The sequence below is a fragment of the Trypanosoma theileri genome (genome assembly GCF_002087225.1).
Source record: "Trypanosoma theileri isolate Edinburgh chromosome Unknown TM35_Tth_2_V1, whole genome shotgun sequence".
Lineage (NCBI taxonomy): Eukaryota > Euglenozoa > Kinetoplastea > Trypanosomatida > Trypanosomatidae > Trypanosoma > Trypanosoma theileri.
The window spans coordinates 954,873-972,425 of NW_021639844.1; the positions used below are offsets into that span (position 1 = coordinate 954,873).

Below are 17,553 nucleotides of genomic sequence, written 5' to 3' on the forward strand. Positions count from 1 at the left end.
TTTTTTTTCGTTTTTTTTTTTTTTTTTTTTTTTTTTTTTTTTTTAATCCTCCTCCCTGCATCTGTGCAGACCTTTTCTTCAAGCCGCCATTTGTTGTTGGAGTTGTCCAGAATTCTCCTCTACCCGAATTGCCTCTTTCGCCGTCCGAATACATTCCTGCAACTCATAGGATGCAACACTTGGATCAAAACACCGCTGACAAGTTTTGTCATCTAGCATCATCCTAAATAAACGCACCACTTGTGTGCGGGTTCCATCTGTCTGGAAAACGTTATCATCTTTCCAACGAACATAGAATTTTGAAAGAATTGGCATTGCGCGATACTCTAGCAAGCTAAATGGAGTCGTTTCTGAAGGAACAATATCTTCTAAGAGACGTAAAATATCACCGGCAGTTTCATAAAACTCAGGGAAAGCATCTAATACACCCATTGCTACTGGAATAAAATCTGCATCTTCAATACGACTATTTGTTGTTTTTGTACCGACTGCAGCTTTTGGAAGTTTCTGTGCGTCATGAAGAACTCGAATATGTTGTGGAAGTCCTTTATAACGAGCAATATTTAAATTTTGTACGGCAGCATTTACACCATCAGCATCTACAAATTCTTTCCCACCTTCTTTAGGGTAGTGACGTAAAATAGAAGATATCACCAAAGTAATAAAGCGTGTGTCAGCTGGGTCACCAGTGCTTTGTTTGTACGCTTCTACAATTTGTTTCATGGCATTAGCCTGTAAAATGCGGCGCTCCACATCACCATCATTGCGTTGTGTAAAACAAAACAGACAAACTGATCTCAAAGCTAAAACACGTGCATACTCATCACGACTATGTTTTAAAGCTCGAAAAACCAGATCCACTCCATTACGCTGGTTAACAAAGTAATCTGTGAGAGTTGGGTACACGGCGATAAAATTGATGAGGCGAAGAAATTCGTCCGGTCTAAAAAATATATGTTTTCGTGCCTTCCTTGACCCTTCTCCTAAAAAGTCATCGATGGCGAAGTTAAGAAGATCCCGCCCGCCCGCGGCAAGGAGATCGGCCTCCGACAGGATAGGTGGATCGAGGGAGAGATCCATGTGGTCTACCAACACGCGGGCAAGATAGCCGTCGGCGAGTTCATTGTCGGCCCGCAGCGCGGCGAGGAGAAATCGCATTTGCTGCGGGAACTCAAGGGGGCCGAAGATAACGTCCGGCGGCAGTTCAAGCGCCATCGTCTCGGGGTCCACGTCGTGGAGTTCAATCCACTCCATCGTGCGGAGCAGCGGCCGGCGGATCTTCGTTACCACCGTGCCCGCCATCTCGTCAAACGGCTCGCGGTTGAGAAAGTACATCACCGCACACGTGCTGCTCAGCGCCCACGGCCAAAGGCGGTGAAAACGATCTCGCGCCGGGCCGCGCGTAAACCACTCAGGAGCACCTCGCCGCATTAGATGTATACCACACCCTCCGTAACCTTATCGATATCACACAGAGGAGAAACAATAAATCACAAAGCAAACACCAAAGAAACAACGACACAGAACAAAAACAAAACTGTCGAAAAGAAAAAAAAAAAAAAAGAAGTTAGGATAAAGAGTACCCAATTCAGAGACTCTTACCTCCCTCCAGCCCCTTTTTACTGGCTACTTACCCAATGAATTTATTAAAAATAGAAGAAGAAAAAAAAGAAGAGAAAAACAATAATATAATTGCAGAAGTATAACAATAATAAATAAAAAAAGAGGAGAATAACGTACATTGACAATTAAAAAAAAAAAAAAAACATCTGAGCACGTAAAGGAAATATCCATGGTAGTTTAAGTGAGTATGAAGGGGAAAAAGAATGGAAGAAACACAAAAACACCCTCATAAACCAGCTCCACTCATGGTAGTCAGAAAACTCTCTCCTTTTCTTTCTTCTTGTCTTTTTTCCTGCATGATGCCATCTGTGTGTATGTGTAAAAATGCAAGTTCAAAAAGGTATACTCACAACTTCTCGCTCCGGATGATTAATTCCATCATTTATTCAATCCGTAGGAATAAGAGGCGCTAACACACGATTATAGGTGTCACGTTGAACAACCATGTAACCATTCTCTTGATGTACCACCGCGTAGCCTTCTCCACTCCGGCAAAGATGATCTACTATTACCTCTCTCTGTGTAGCACTGAGATTTCGAAGGAGAACAAGATCATGACGAAATACAAGTCGTCGACATTCCCTCTCCCAAGTAAGTAGTTGATCACAAAAAGCTTGTGGGATGACTCCACCAATATAGGTATCAGAGGCATTTAAAAACCTATTTCCGACATTACTAACATTTGTATATAATTCTTCTGAAGAACCTTCGTTACTGTTATGATAGTGTTTCAACATTGAGGGGTGTGCTTTAACAGCTAGAAATCGTAGGATATCTAAAGCTCTAATACCTCTGCGCAAAGCGGCAGCAAAAGACGCACGTGTAACACGGTAACATGCAATCATATTATCTACTTCAGCTTCTTTTACTGCAAATTGATCAAGAATATTTAAAAGATCTCGATTTCGTGTATAGGCGTAAAGACGAAAATTAGTCTCTGTAATTATAGTGTCCTCATCTTCACGACGCACACGGTTTGATGGACCACCCTCATCATTAAGCAACGCTACAGTACAAAGGGGAGCTGTGGTACTCCAGCTAAGCGCATGATGAAAATGGGGAGAGAGTACAAAACAACGAAGTCCGTTACACATTAATGGATAAACAAGTCCAACCTCTGAAAGGCGCGCTAAAAGGTGAAAAGCTACTAAATCTTTTTCCTTTGAAGGAAACAAATAAACAAACTTACTCGTATCAAGCATAAACAAAATGGCCAGCAACTTCCAAAGTTCAGAACGTGTTACACCCTTTTTATTCGTTAAGGCTAGTACACGATCCAGTGCTACCGATACAAGTGTCCACCACTGTTGCTGCAAAGACTGCATGCAAAAACCTAAACCCTCTGAAGTTACTCCAGTGACTTCTGGCGAGGGAGGGATCAAACGAGAATATTGTAGCATAGAAGCTATTGGTTGACCACGCTTCTCTCCAAGAGGATCTATAGACCCTGCAAGGGCGCATGCTGTTACCATGCGGAGAATACTACGACTTGTATTCAAAGCGTTCTGTAAAGAAACATTTGCAAGTGGCATTCGCTTCATTGACGGTCCATAAATTCGGGCATTTCCTCCCACTTCTGAAAGACACCAATTTCCACTACTTTCTGGAAAAGGATCCCATGCACATTCCAGTGACTTTCGCAGTGCAGACCAAAATGGATGGGTTGATTTACCCTCTTGGGGAGCCGTAAATATCTTTTCTGTAAGTTCTGCCGGTGATGTAATGGAGAATAGAACTCTCACCTCATCATCCAAAAGAATAGGATCTGTTACACGTCTCCCGTTCTGCATAGAAGCAACAAACTCTTGAAAACAAAACACTGCAAGGGCTGGACAATCCATCAACAGAGTTTCACGCTCTGGAAATCCGAGCAACTGATCAAGAAAGGAGGGATTCATCTATTTTTTCTCAGTTTTTTTTTTTTTTATTTTCTTCTATTTAAAAACGGCTTTCCGGAGTTGTTTTCTTTCTTTTCTTGTCGTTGTTGACCGTGAAAAGAAAATATATATTCCTCCACAGCGTTCACCACCTCCAACCTCCTCGTCCTTTCACCATATACCCCCATAAAGAAAAGAAAAAAAAAAACAAGAGAAATAAATAGGTTACGTGAACAACAATCGCAAGGAAAACAGAAATAATAATAAAAAAACAGAAATTAAGAAAAAAAAAAAAAGAAAGATAAACTGAAAAATGATCTACAATTCATTTCAAGAAATCAGTTTTTTTTTTCTTTTTTCTTGTTGTTAATGAATTTTAACTCCCAAAGCAATAGAAATCTTTGAATAAAAATATAGTCTAATAACGATATATATATATATATATATATATATATATATATAAATAACGTACACTCAATTGGTAGAGTAGACCAGAGTGGACTCATCTACTTGTATTGGGAATATTTTGAATATGCGGGTGAGTACACAATTGACCCACATGTAATAAAGAATCTATCTGACCCTGACGTAATAATCGTCTCGGAGAAGTTACTAATCTCAACCTCGATGCACGAGAAGACATTACAACTTCCTTAACCTCATCTTCATCATACCATGGCTTAGCAATCTTTTTGGATGGTGTAATTGCATCAGATGCAGAAAGATCGGCCAACGTTTGAGGTACAAAAGAACGACTAGAAGAAGAGTGTGGAGTCCGAGTTGTCGTTGCTATTGCAACCACTTTTGTTATTCCAGTCTGAGGTATAAGAAGTGATGATGATGATGGTGTCACTGCTACGGCCGCCGCTACCTTCTGCTCTTCTTGTTGCAATGGCTTCGGTTTCGTAATATTGGACGAATGTGATCTAGAATTAGAAGGATTATCTACAGAGAAAACTGTTTCCTTATTCACATTTTCATCATTTATGTTTTGGTGACATTCAATTATCTGAGATTGTGAGGAATGTATACATTTAGATGTACTCTGACTACGTGAGGGTAACTGGTTCGTGATCTGCTTCTCCGGTAATACTTGGATGTTAACTCTATTAGAATGACCAAGTCTTACCTTGGACATGGCTTTTTCCGCCTGCTGCACGAGCGGTGTATCTTTATGATATGATGGGGTAACGAAACGTTGAACTTCTCTAAAAGTTCTTGGTTCTGTACGTGCATTGTTGGTATTTTTTGTGCTTTCTTTATGAGGGGTTTTACTTGTTAGCATTGTTGTCATCATCCGTTTAGCTATAGTTAATTCCTTTTGTAAAGCTGCAATTAATTCATCCTTCTCATGGTTTTGACGTTGCTCTTCTCTGAGGGCCGTTTCCAACTCCGTACACCGTGTGCGCCATGGCTTTTCCAACTCAGTTATCTGCACTACATTTGTCTTCTCCACGCATGTCTGTAAACGCTTCATCTGTGCTCGTAGTTCCATATTGGAATCATACAGTCGAATAAGTTCTTTTCGCATTGCATCAATACTTCCAATACCTTCCATTTCAGATGGTCTTACGGCACAATCCACAGGAGAAGCAGAACCATTTGGTGGGGGAACACTACCGCTGTCTGAGCGATTACTTGGAAAAACAAACTGATTTCTCTTTGTAGGGGGTGAACTATCAAACCACGTGCGTTTCGTAGGGGCTAACACCACCGCATCTCCAGTTTCACCGCACGAGGCAGGCGCAACACTCCCATTATCAATATAAACCCTATTCTTTCCGTTATATCCTGTGGGGTTGGGATGATTATTATTATTATTAACCAACTGAGAAAATGATAATGTGGATCTCATTTCTACATCTAATAAGACTGTACAATTGTGTTGTAACTATTGTTTTCTTTTTTTTTTTTTCTTTTATCAATGTCTCCTTCCCTCCTCCTCTTCTCTTCCTTTTGATATGCTTGAATTTAACAAGAGAAAAAAAGGAAAGAACGCTTGGATAAAAAAAAAAAAAAAAAACAGAAAAAAAGAATGAAAATAGAAGAGGGGGGAAAAAAAACCAGCATCATCATAAAGAGAGAGAAAAAAAAGGAAAGGAATATAGCGAAATACTCACGGAAAAATACTCATAAAAGTTATCTGGTTCCCCGATACTTTCAAGAAACCCAAAGAATACCAAACGGTTTCCCAGCAAATCTCCTACGGATTATAGACCTCATTATTTAACATTCTATTTTCACGTTCAATCATTTTTCTTTTCCTTTTCTTCTCATTTGTAACGTATATATGCATATATATAAATATATATAAATGTATGTTTGTGTTCAGTATATTATATTTCGACTTTAGAGCAATCTTTTTGAAAAAGACACATTGAAGTAGTATGTCTCAAAAGATAAAACAAAAGAAAAAAGAGAGAGCGGCGCAATAACAAAAGCCTGTCGAGAAGCAAATCAAAGAAAGGTGCACATTCATAAATCCCCAAAGTGCCTTCACCAATTGCTTCTATTTTTCAGATAAAAGAACGCCAATGTTGAAGATATAAACTGAAAAAAAAAAAAAAACTAAAGAAATTATCTTCTCTTCTTATCAGTCTTATTTTTGCTTCCATTCGCCCATTGAAGCTGCAATGCTACACACAGAGAGATGAAAATGAAGAAAAAAAAATCTTGCGAAAAACTCCTATTCGGGTTTACACTCGCGCGCTTAACTTCAAAGGGGTGAGTAAAAACGAAATATTTCGACTCCCGTACCTCACGGAGTGATGAAGACAGTCGCCAAAACACTTGAAGAATAATCCATACGTAGTGGAATACATCACCCAAAGAAAAGCACAGAAAACATACAGCAAACGCAAGAATAATTAAAACAAAGAAAGAAAGAAAGAAGCATTTGACCCATCGAGGAAGAAAACAATTCACTCCCAAATGGAGACACAAAAAAAAAGTCGTGGAAAAAAAAAAACGACAGCCAAGAGTGAAAAGAGACACCCCAATGTCATTCTAGTCCCATATATGCAGCAATAAAAACAAGTACAAAAGAAACTACAACAACAACAACAGCAACAACGGAAAAAAAAAAAAAAACATAGTCAGGATACTTCATTTACTGATACCGTAGTTTTGTGATTTAACTGAATAGTTGTATGCGTAATCCCTAATTCTTTGCACCTTGATGTGGCTTTGTTAACAATATAATTAACTTCTTTCATGCTTGAGCAATCCTTAACACAGAGGTGGGCAGAGAGAATATTAAAATTTGGCCCTATAGACCAAATATGCAGATCCTCAATGTCGCAGACTTTTGGTACCCGCATCAACTCATTATAAAAATTTGTATAGTCAATGGACGCCGGTACTTCTTCCAGCAAAATTGAGACAACTTCTTTGAATAAGCTAGTTGTTGTAAATATAGTAATAATACCAAATACGAAAGACAATATAGGATCAGCAAGATTGTAGTAGCTATGTGCACTAATGTAGTAACCCTTAGTCCAGACATTTCCAATCCACATAACACATGCGGCTAGAATAACTGCTAAAGATTGTAGACAATCACCAAAAACATGTAGCATGGTTGCCCGTATATTCATATTATCAGACTCATAACTATGGGAATGGGTCTCTGGCATCAGTGAATGCACAGTCTCCATATCCTCATCCCTCTCCATGTCTGAATATCCCACCAAAAAACCCGCTGTATCTGGCTCAATAACCACATCGACCAAGCCATCACTTCCTTCACCGCCATATGCATGCCTATGAGTATCATGATGATGACCGTGACTATGGTTATGATCATGATCATGATTATGATTATGACTATGGTTATGATCTTCATTATGGCTGTGGCTCTGGCTGTGGCTATGATTATGTGCGTGGTGCATGGTGTTTGTGGCAAGTGTACCGTGACTGTGACCATGTGCCCCGCCATGAAGCACCAGGGCCAAAATCACGTTCATAGACATACCAAAGATACCGATGATCGCCATAATTTTTGCATTGATAGGTTCACAATCACGTCTCCCCGGGTCTGTTGCACACTGGATAACTTCCGCGCCTCGCTCCAGAGCGCTGATAAGAATCCACACGACGAGTCCCCATGTTGTGACGACGGATAAAAGTGCGCCGACAACCTCTGCGCGACGCCATCCGTAGGTGCCGGTGGTGGTTGGCGGCCACGCGGAGGCATGCGTTGCGAGTAGGGCGATGGCGATGGCGAGTACATCGCTGGCAATGTGTGCGGCGTCAGCGGCGAGGGCGAGGGAGTGGGCGACGGCGGCGGCGATGGCCTCGGCGGCGAGCAACACCAGGCAGACTACCATGGCGGCCTGCAGCGCCCGGCGGGGGGCGTCGTCGGCGGGGGGAGGCGGGCGGGAGCAGCGGACGGCGGCGTTCATCGGCCGGATGATGAGGGAAGAGGAGGGAGGAGAAAAGAGGAGTGGGCGAGAGACCTGCAGGGAGGAGGGGAAGAAAAAAAGGAAGAGAAAAGAATGTATATAATACAGAGGTGGAAAAGAAAGAAGAGAGAGGGGAAATAAATAAATAAAAAAAGAAAAAAGAAAATAAAGAAGCATGCTAGAATTTAGGGTCACCGCTCACAAACTCCAAATGGGTTTCGTGTAGCTCCTTTTTGTTTGTGTTTTTTTTTTTCTTTTCGTAAAACTACCCACAGGTTCCATCCGTGAATAGACCGGCACAACAAAAAGGCAACCAAATGAGACGAAATTTAAAATAAAAAAAAAGATAACCATAACAAAATACAAACAACGTACACAGAACCTATAAAGAAGAAAAAAATGAAAAGGGAAAGGACAAATAATGAAGAAAGAAAACAAGAAAGAAAAAAAAAAAAAGCCCCAGAGCTCATATGGATTTGAAAATCTATCACGCAAATAATGGGAACACAAAGAGAAAGAAAATGCAACCGAAGGATAACAGAATATAAATAGCTCTTACACTCAAAAAAAAAAAAAAAAATGCATATGCATGCAATCATTCGTATTCCTGTTTTTTTTTTTCTTTCGTATCCGTAATCTACTCTTATTCCAAATCACATGATTACTTTTCTGCCAGTGAAGAGTGGGTAAAAAAGAAAAATGCACGTTCAATACACAGGAAAGAAAAGAAAAATAACCCTCTTTTTTTACCTCATAATTCTTCGTTCATTTTCCACCTAATGGGCAGTTTGTCTTTATTTCTTTTGTTATTGTATATATAAGAAAAAAAACAAATAATACCATATGTACATGATGAACTGATCCTATAGAATATATGTTGCAGCTCGTCTTTTTTTTTCCATCCCTTTCGCAGACTAAAAAAAAAAAAAAAAAAAAAAAAAAAAAAACAATAACAACAGCAACAACAAGAACAACAACAACAAATCATCATCACACTCATTTCTTTTTTTTTCTTTTGTTATGTTTTCTTCTTCCCTTTTTTTTTTTTTCCCCCTTCGTTAACCACCTTTTCAATCCATGACATCGCTCTCTTGGTCACTGTCATTATCGTATTCTACTACACGCCATCTATTTCCCCGTGATCTTTGAGGTACTGACTCCATTGCGGCAACAGCATTTACTGAACGTAACCCAAGTCCTTGTTCTTGTCGCTGTGGTTTATCCACCTCTGCTGCAGGCGGATGAAGACCACTGATCTCAGCAGCTTTCCTGTAAACAGCAAGTTCAGCCGCGGCATCAAAGTCATTACCGTTTGGCTGTGAAAGCAGAATATCGCCATACTCTACCTTGTAGTCTTCCTCTCGCATTTGTGAAGGACGTGGCGGACGTTTGACATGAACACTTCGCTTTAACACCTCAATGAAATCCATTGGTGATGAAATAGCTGCTTCTGCTACTTTGGATGTTGGTGTTGTTGCATTCTTTAATGATGAAGCCTTCGTTGGTGTTGCGGTATCTAGCGCCTCACGCATAGCCGATTTAGACAACATGTGTGGAAATTCTTCGTCTGTTGTATTTTCTTGCAGAGTTGCTTCTATGTGGTAATCCATATTACACGCTTTACCAACTCCATCAACTACAGAAGAAGAAGATGTAGTAGTAGCAGCCGCAATAGCAGCAGGTGTAATGTCCATATCATAGGGAACATCCACCCACCGTCTGTGTTCTGAATAAAACTCTGCCTGTAGTTTCTGTATCTTTGTAAGAAGAGCATCGCGAGCCTCCGCAATCACACGATCTCGTGATTCTTCCTGTTCAGTACGCATTGCAAATTCTACAACTTCCACTTCACTGTCATCAACATCGCTTTCTTCCTCATATCCATCCATTATGGCATTGCTATTACCATTGTAGTTCATATGTGCTACTTTACCTTCTTCTGTAGTTGATGAGCCCCTCTTTTGTATCCCAAGTGTGCTGGGGAGACTCGCACGTACAGCAGCATAAATTGCCTCTACTTCATCCTTTATAGAGTCCCTCGTGATATCAAAGCCGGATGGTCTCACTCCATGGTTCTTTTTAATCTTTCCGTCTGTTTTTGTCAGCTGCGGGGCGGTTGGTGCCTCGGGTGTTTGTTGCTGCAGGCGCCAGCGGAAGTAAAGTGCGCGGTCGCGGCAGACCTCGGCGGTGAAAAGACTGACGTCGATGTGGGCGAGTTCCCGCCGCTCCGCCGGTGTCTGCGGGTGGGCGAGGACGTCTTGTACACATCGAGCCACATTCTCCCACAACTCCATCGGATTGTTATTATAGTTACTCTCGTCGTTGGTATTGTTATTGTTATTATTATTGTTGTTGTTGTTGGTATTGTTGCTGCAGAGAGTTACAGCATCCAACGGGGCGTTAAAGCGTGCTGCCAGCAAGAGTATATAGTGATCTATGAAACTACTGAAGCCATGCTTAAACTCTGACATGATCTCTTCTTCTCTCGTTACACAGTTGGAGACGGGTTTGGGTGTATAAACCGCAACAGAATTCTACTAAATACTCAAGCCCAATGTTTTGGAAGTGTTCCTCACAACCACACCTTCTTTTACTTTTCCTTTTTGTTTGTTTGTTTGTTAACGCAGAATTTCGCAATTTCAAAAGAAAAAAAAAAAAAACCAAAAAAGAAAAGAAAACAATTCCACAATAAAAAAAAAAAAACCCAAAAAAAAGAACAGATATTACTGTCATCACGTATACAGTTGTCCATTACACATACCATGAAGTATGGAAGTAAGAAATAAAGAAAGAAAAGAAGAAAGAAAGAAGAAAAAAAAAAAAAAACATTATGTACAAAGACATATACGGTTTCTTCCGCCTTCAAGTCGACAAATTCCAGTTGCCTGTGTAGACTCACAAAAAGATGCATGTGGACATCTATTCTCACGAATCAGGCAATATAGTTCAATTACATGTAATACGCAAATAGTAGAGAAGTCTACACGCCAGAAAATCACAAGCAACATCAAAAACCAAAAACAAACTAGCAACAAATTCAATACACATTTATTCCAAAATTACGTTTATCTCACTCCTAAAGGTTCATGACTAAACCGTACATTGGCAGGGAATCCCCTAAAAATGCACAGAGTCGGTCTTTTACATTTTTCATTCCCCATCAATTCGATATTTCCTCTTGCTTTTCTTTCGAATGGTAGGAGGAGATTAGATGAGGGGGAAGCATTTCAGTGAAAAATGTTACAAAAAAAAAGTGTGAGGTTCTATTGTATAGAATGGGAAAATCATAAAAAAAAAAAGAAGAAATCCATTTACTATAAAGAAAACAAATGAGTTTACCTTGATTCCAACTCCACAGGCATAAATGCATCAACATCATCATCATCAAAAACAGAAGTCTGTACACGTTACAATATATGGATTCGTTCCCATTCACACTCCTCTCTTACAATTACCATAAATAAATAAAAAAGGATGTGAAATGAGAAGTGTAATTAGACGTATAAAGAGCGAAACACTCTAGAACTCCAAAGAGGAAGCCAATATAGGAGTAAAAGAAATGATAGAAGGCACTTACTCCATACATTAAGAGAGAACCGTGACCTTCTACATATTTGCAACTGAGCCAGTTCAAGCTGTGGAAAACAGAGAAAAGGAAACAACAGCAGCGGAAGGAACAATAATAATAATAAACCCTCTATGGATAACAAGCACACAAGGAAGTTGGGTCCTTTTTTTTTCCCCTCTTGTCAAGAGTAAATATGCACGATATATCTCCCACGCTGCAGAGCCCAACCAGAATAATAATAATAATAATAATAATAATAATAATAATAATAATAATAATAATAATAATAATGATAATAATAATATACATAGAGCAAAAGACCATATGCCAAATATATGAAAAAGGGAGAAAAAAAAAAACACTCACACAAAGACATATACAATCAGAGAGAAAAAAAAAGCCTTTATAATCTCCACATATATGTAAGGTTATAGACTAACATTCTTGAGCAAATCTGCTGTTTTTTTTTTTTTTTTTTTATCACCACCAAAATATGGTTGACACAAAACGCAAACCAACCGGTAGAAAGTAGCACTTGATGTACAAAAATGAAAAGAATCACACATACCAGTATAGTATGCAAACAGACTAGTCAATTGAACACAAGCACAAACTTCAAATGACAAAGACTTGGGCAGAAGAAACAAAGGCAAAAATTTTATAATTTGTAATAATACAATAAAAAGACAAAGTGATAAAAAAAAACAATTGCAAATCCAACAAAAACCTCACACCACTCGTACAATGTCTGGTCCCTCTGGAAGCACTACCTCTTTAAGCCACTGATAAATCCATTTGTGTGAAGACATTGTCCCTATTAGTCTTGACTGATTTAACTTTGCAGAAGTAATATAACGACCTGGAGAAGTCTTTCCATTTCTGCTCTTAGAATTGCTATTCTTGAGAGTATTGGAAGCTTCAACAGAACCACTACGACGACGACGACCACCACCACCACCGTCAACAGTCCCAGATCTAGTCCTAGTCCCACCTACACTTCTATCACCAAGAGCAACACCAGAAGTAGCTACACTTTGACGCCCAGTGGCCATTTTAGAGTCATTATAACTAAAATGCTTGCAAATACTGTCATTAGCTTCATCATCACTATCTTTACTATCAGCTTTAATTTGTTCAATACTATCATCATCATCATCAAGTATATATTCAATATCATCGTCAAAAATATCACCAAATCCAGGACTATGACGATCATTTTCATCAATAGTTGCAGCAACAGTAAATGCTGAGCAAAGGGCCTGTGGAACTCTCTTAACAATCACAATATCTCCTTCACTAGATCTGTAACTAACTTTTCGCGAACATTTTTTATTACCTTTCCCCGGTTCTTCATATTTATCTGGAAGAAAAGCTACACGCCTAGAGCTTGTCTTGGGACTTCCACTAGTATTTGTTGTATCCAACTTTACCTCGTTTCCATCAGTGCAAATAGTCGAAATTAATTCTACATTTGAATCTATCTTAATTTGTGTTTCACGCATGGCAGCAGCAGCAGCCGGTGTGACGGTTGCCCATCTTTCTTCTTTTTGCAAACCACTATGAGAATGAGGAGATGATGTAGTGCCAAAAGATTTCCTTTTAGGTGCTCGCGGATCATCATTTTTTAGGGAAGGAGAAGAAGAACCGGTGGGAGCCACATCGCCATTAGAAATTGTGTTTCTGCTATCGGAACCGACATTCTGCTCGGTCTTTTGTTGTTCCTTTTGTTTATAGTAACTATTACTCCTCGACGTCACTGATTGTAGTGGTTGGAACTTCGGCTTCGCAACCTTTCCCCCCATTGAGGAATCAGGTGATCTCCCGAAACCGTGCGCAGATCTCTTATTGCTAATTTGTGCTATATATAAATATATATACAGAGGAAACTAAAAAAAAAAAAGGTGGGGGTGTTGTCTCCCCGCTAGACGTGTCGGTTTGTTCTTCCTGGCCCCAAAAATAACACTGCACGCACCTGTAGCCAGTGAATTTCTTCTTTCTTTTTCTTTTTTGGTTTCGTAAAAAAGAATAACCAATATATATATATATATATATATATATATATATCGGTTTATATGTGTCTTTGTACTTATACTGTCAAGAAAAATGAGAACAAAAACAAAACAAACAAACGAAAAAAAAAAAAAAAAACAGAAGAAAAAAACAGTAATTGTAAGAACCACACAACACCAACATCAGAGACAACATAGGGAACTTTCTTTTCCTCTTATCCTTTCTTCTTATTTCCTTATGTACCGCCACTTTTCGTGCGCACGAACAAATACACACATACATACACACACACAGTCATCGGCACAGTAGAGACCGTAAAGTATCTATACAAACATCTAATACTTTTTTTTTTTTCTTTATAACTGTCAAGAGAATAAAAAAAAAGATTAAAAGAACGATGAGTCATCACACCACCATCCCATTCACAGATGAAACATATTTATTCACGAACGTTTTTTTTTTTTTTGTTTTTTTACCCTACTATATATTTTTTTTCCTTCACGCTATCATGCACTTTTGCCCATTTACCATCTTATCGCTCCTCATAGTGACATGATGTTATCATTGAAATAATGTCAGTTCGCTTTATTTTTGCATCGCCATAACAACTTCTGCAAATATCACTGACTCAAAAAGAATGAAAACGAAAGAAGTAATGAAACAAAAAAAAAAAAAAACGAAAACAAAAAAAAAGTAAAAAACAAAAAAAAAGGAAAGAAAAGAAAAAAAAAAGAAAAAGATAGAGAAGACAACCATAATATTATTTTTTTTTTTCGTGAATGGGAGAGGAGTGCAAGATGAAACCACAGTGAGAGTAATCACCACTGTGTTCTTTTTATTTTTTTTTTTCTTCGTTTTTTCATACCTTCTGTTTGCCCATCTGTTAGCAGCGCACTAACATCTCCTTTAACGATTGGTAGGCCATATTAATTTCCTTAAACTTCTGTTCCGCCACCTGATGTTCCTGCAGACCTGCGCCAACCCACTTGTCCGGGTGCCACCGCAATGCCGCCTCGTGATATGCCCGTGCGAGCAACTTCGCATCCAGACCGACTGCGTTGTCTAAACCCAACACCCGTGCGCACTGCATCTTGGAGTGCAGTTGTGCTTTGCCATTACTGTTACTGTTACTATTACTGTTGTTGTTATTGCCACTGCTGCTGTTACTCCGACCATTAGGGGATTTACGTTGTGAATCAAAAGAACCAGAGTTTCGGTAAGAGTTTCCTGCACGAGAGCCTTGTTGTTCGTTGTTGCGCTTTTCTGAATCATCGTTTTTATTACTACCAGTACGTGAAGCATTATAAAATTCTTCCTTACGTCGCATATTAATCACCTCAGCAAGCTGTTTTTTATTCTCTTCAGTTGGGGCAAGCTCCACAGCTTTGGTGAGGTCATTTATTGCAAGCTCAAGATAATCAATACCTGCTCTAGCTCTATTATAGAGAAAGTGAAGATAAATACGTGCTCGTCGCGCGTATGCTTTAGCGCTAGAGCCATTTACCTGTATTGAACGATGTATATCACTCAATGCATCATCCCAGCGTCCACCTTGCATGCAAGCTGCAGCACGGTTGCAGTATGTTACAGCAATAAGAGATTTATTAAGAGGATCAAGTGAGAGACAGCGTGTGTATGCAATGTAAGCTTCACTCCAATCCCCATTCTCATATGCACTATTCCCACGATCGCGGTGACGTTCAAAAGAACTTATAGTGCGCTCTAGATGAGTATAACGACTGTCTTCTGTATTACCCTCATTCCCTTTTTGACTTCGAGCCGCACGAATCAATTCAAGTGCTTCTTGTGTTGATTTTGGATCATGTGCACAAAAAAATAGACACTTCGCATGAAGAAACATAAGTTCTGAATTTGTGGGATGTGATGCCCGACGTCGGTTTATGTAATCTAATGTACGCCATGAATCTATATGAAGCATGGCTTCTAACTTACGACAGTGCCATGGTAAACTACACATACCAGTAGAACCAAATACACGTAGCAGTTGATCTGCACATGATACACTTTCTGTCCAGCGACATTCTTTCATATGAGTATAATACATCTCAAAAGCTCGTGTTGCCTTTACCTCATCCGCTATACTGCGCTCATCTACTGGGTCTATACAAAGTTGAAGTGCAATACGGTAGTGTCGCTTTGCATCTTGAACTTTATTTCCATAGAGGAGTGCTCTAGCTGCTCGCCAATGCGCTTTAAGATTAGAAGGAGAACGTCGTAGTACAGTTTCACAGTCCATAAGGGCTAGTGCATGTTGATTTAAGAATAAATATGCTACAGCTCGATTACAAAGAAGAATATCACTGTTAGGATCACGTTCAATTGCTTCACTATACGCTTTTACCGCTTCTTCATATTGTTTATTTTGTACATATTTATTTCCTTCCTCACGGCGTAATTGTACAAAGGCGGCATTAGTATCAAGAGTGCGATAAGAGTGAAAACTCTGTCCACGGCGTTTTGTCCCCAAGTTGCTCCCCTCTACACTCCCCTGACGCGAAAGGTGATTGTTACTACCGAGTCTATTAAGAGTATTTTGCTTAACTGATAAACGTGGCGTCTGTGGGGCACGTGGTGTCTGCGGTGCGGATGTTGTTGACGCACCTACAGCAGCCATCGCCGCATCAACTGCTACAGCTGCAGCTTCATTTGCTTCGCGGATTCCAGGCATCGCATTTTGTGGTTTAAGTCTAGTTTTTAAATCCCGTCTAACTGTTAATACAGGTCGTCGTGTCAAGTCTAGCTTATTCACAGCAGCAGTAGCAGATGCAACATCTCCACCCTGTTTTTGTTGCTGTGAAATAGGTCGCACCATGCGTCGCATCACAACAGAAACTCCTGCGCCTGACGCATCCACTACTTTAATACTATCTGTGGTTGAATTAGCCCATTCCATTGGTCTCGTATCAGTATTCTTCAGATTACTATTACTAGAATTGCAGGCAGTACTACCGGTACTATATTTTCTTCGATATACCTGAGCAGATCCTGGTCGGTTTACCTGAGGTCGTTCAAGTGGTACAGAAACTCCATAAATACGAAAAAGATCTGACTGCGGATGTGGACGTCTAGGCACTGAAGAAGAATAACGAGTTTGATCAGTGGTACCAGAAGTGGTATTTGTCACATCTGCCATCCATCCTCCCAGACCTTTCTTTGAAGGTTGAGTGTGAACATCTCTTTTAGAAATATCCGGACGAATTACCTCCTCATTATCTTGATTAGGAGAACTATACATAGTTTTTGTGTGATTCCTCTTTGAATCTGCGGTTCCACCCTTTTTCCCAGCACCTGGATATGACGAGAAAAGTATAGAATGCGAAAAATCACCAGAGTTGGAGGAACAAATTGAAAAAGATGATGATGAGGAGGAAAGGGAACCTTCGGAGGTGCACTCCGAGGAGAGGGTGTTGGGTTCGCTATTTGCCTCCCCCACCTCCTCGGCGGACATATTCAAGTACTGCGCGGCGCAGGCCTTCAGCTCCGCGGCCTCCTGCAGCTCGCGGTCGAGGAGACGCACCCGATCCGCATCCCCCGCCCGCACACACCGCACCCGCTCCGCATGAAGTCGCCGCCGCAGTCGCTCAATCCCCCGCAGGAGGCCCTCCCCCTTTTCACCCCCTTCGCCGCTGCCGCCGGCTCTACTCTTGAGGGGCCCCGTCGCCCCCGCCCGGGCCTCCCCGGTCAGTCCCAGCCGCTCGATCCGCCCCCGCATCGCCTCCACGCGCTCCTCGAGGGACTCCACCACCACCCACCGCAGGGCCCCGCCAAGATGACGCACACTCATCCCTACAAACTCCCTGCAGGCCAGTAATACAAAGAAGAAGAACACAGGAAGAAAAGAAAACAGGGGGCAAGTGAAAAGAGAAAATACAGAGAAAAAAAAAGAAACACAGGAGAGAATAGATATGAGAATCAGACTCAAATGATAAATATAAACTTTCTCAAGGCAATGCCAAGAAGACTAATAGGAACAGAAGAAAAAGAAAAAAAAAAAAAAAACACAACATACTACACAATGAAATATAAAAAGCAACAAACTTCACTCATCCTG

At 40.3% G+C, this 17,553-nt stretch overlaps 7 protein-coding genes across 7 annotated transcripts; all 7 read right to left on the minus strand.

Annotated features, from left to right (window-relative positions):
- Positions 1-78: 78 nt before the first annotated feature.
- TM35_000024540 (uncharacterized protein) lies at positions 79-1,431 on the minus strand (the record flags this gene model as incomplete). Its single annotated transcript, XM_029021772.1, has 1 exon — positions 79-1,431. One exon carries the CDS (start codon positions 1,429-1,431, stop codon positions 79-81), a length of 1,353 nt encoding a protein of 450 aa, XP_028887194.1.
- Positions 1,432-2,009: 578 nt separating this feature from the next.
- Positions 2,010-3,521, minus strand: TM35_000024550 (DNA repair and transcription factor protein; the record flags this gene model as incomplete). The annotated part of the gene is made up of 1 exon (XM_029021773.1): positions 2,010-3,521. One exon carries the CDS (start codon positions 3,519-3,521, stop codon positions 2,010-2,012), a length of 1,512 nt encoding a protein of 503 aa, XP_028887195.1.
- A 481-nt stretch (positions 3,522-4,002) lies between these two features.
- On the minus strand, positions 4,003-5,355 carry TM35_000024560 (uncharacterized protein; the record flags this gene model as incomplete). The annotated part of the gene is made up of 1 exon (XM_029021774.1): positions 4,003-5,355. The coding sequence occupies one exon, from the start codon at positions 5,353-5,355 to the stop codon at positions 4,003-4,005; it is 1,353 nt and encodes a 450-aa protein (XP_028887196.1).
- Positions 5,356-6,595: 1,240 nt separating this feature from the next.
- TM35_000024570 (zinc transporter) lies at positions 6,596-7,903 on the minus strand (the record flags this gene model as incomplete). The annotated part of the gene is made up of 1 exon (XM_029021775.1): positions 6,596-7,903. One exon carries the CDS (start codon positions 7,901-7,903, stop codon positions 6,596-6,598), a length of 1,308 nt encoding a protein of 435 aa, XP_028887197.1.
- A 1,070-nt stretch (positions 7,904-8,973) lies between these two features.
- Positions 8,974-10,374, minus strand: TM35_000024580 (uncharacterized protein; the record flags this gene model as incomplete). The annotated part of the gene is made up of 1 exon (XM_029021776.1): positions 8,974-10,374. The coding sequence occupies one exon, from the start codon at positions 10,372-10,374 to the stop codon at positions 8,974-8,976; it is 1,401 nt and encodes a 466-aa protein (XP_028887198.1).
- Positions 10,375-12,199: 1,825 nt separating this feature from the next.
- On the minus strand, positions 12,200-13,273 carry TM35_000024590 (uncharacterized protein; the record flags this gene model as incomplete). The annotated part of the gene is made up of 1 exon (XM_029021777.1): positions 12,200-13,273. The coding sequence occupies one exon, from the start codon at positions 13,271-13,273 to the stop codon at positions 12,200-12,202; it is 1,074 nt and encodes a 357-aa protein (XP_028887199.1).
- Positions 13,274-14,364: 1,091 nt separating this feature from the next.
- Positions 14,365-17,286, minus strand: TM35_000024600 (putative TPR-repeat-containing chaperone protein DNAJ; the record flags this gene model as incomplete). Its single annotated transcript, XM_029021778.1, has 1 exon — positions 14,365-17,286. The coding sequence occupies one exon, from the start codon at positions 17,284-17,286 to the stop codon at positions 14,365-14,367; it is 2,922 nt and encodes a 973-aa protein (XP_028887200.1).
- Positions 17,287-17,553: the final 267 nt, after the last annotated feature.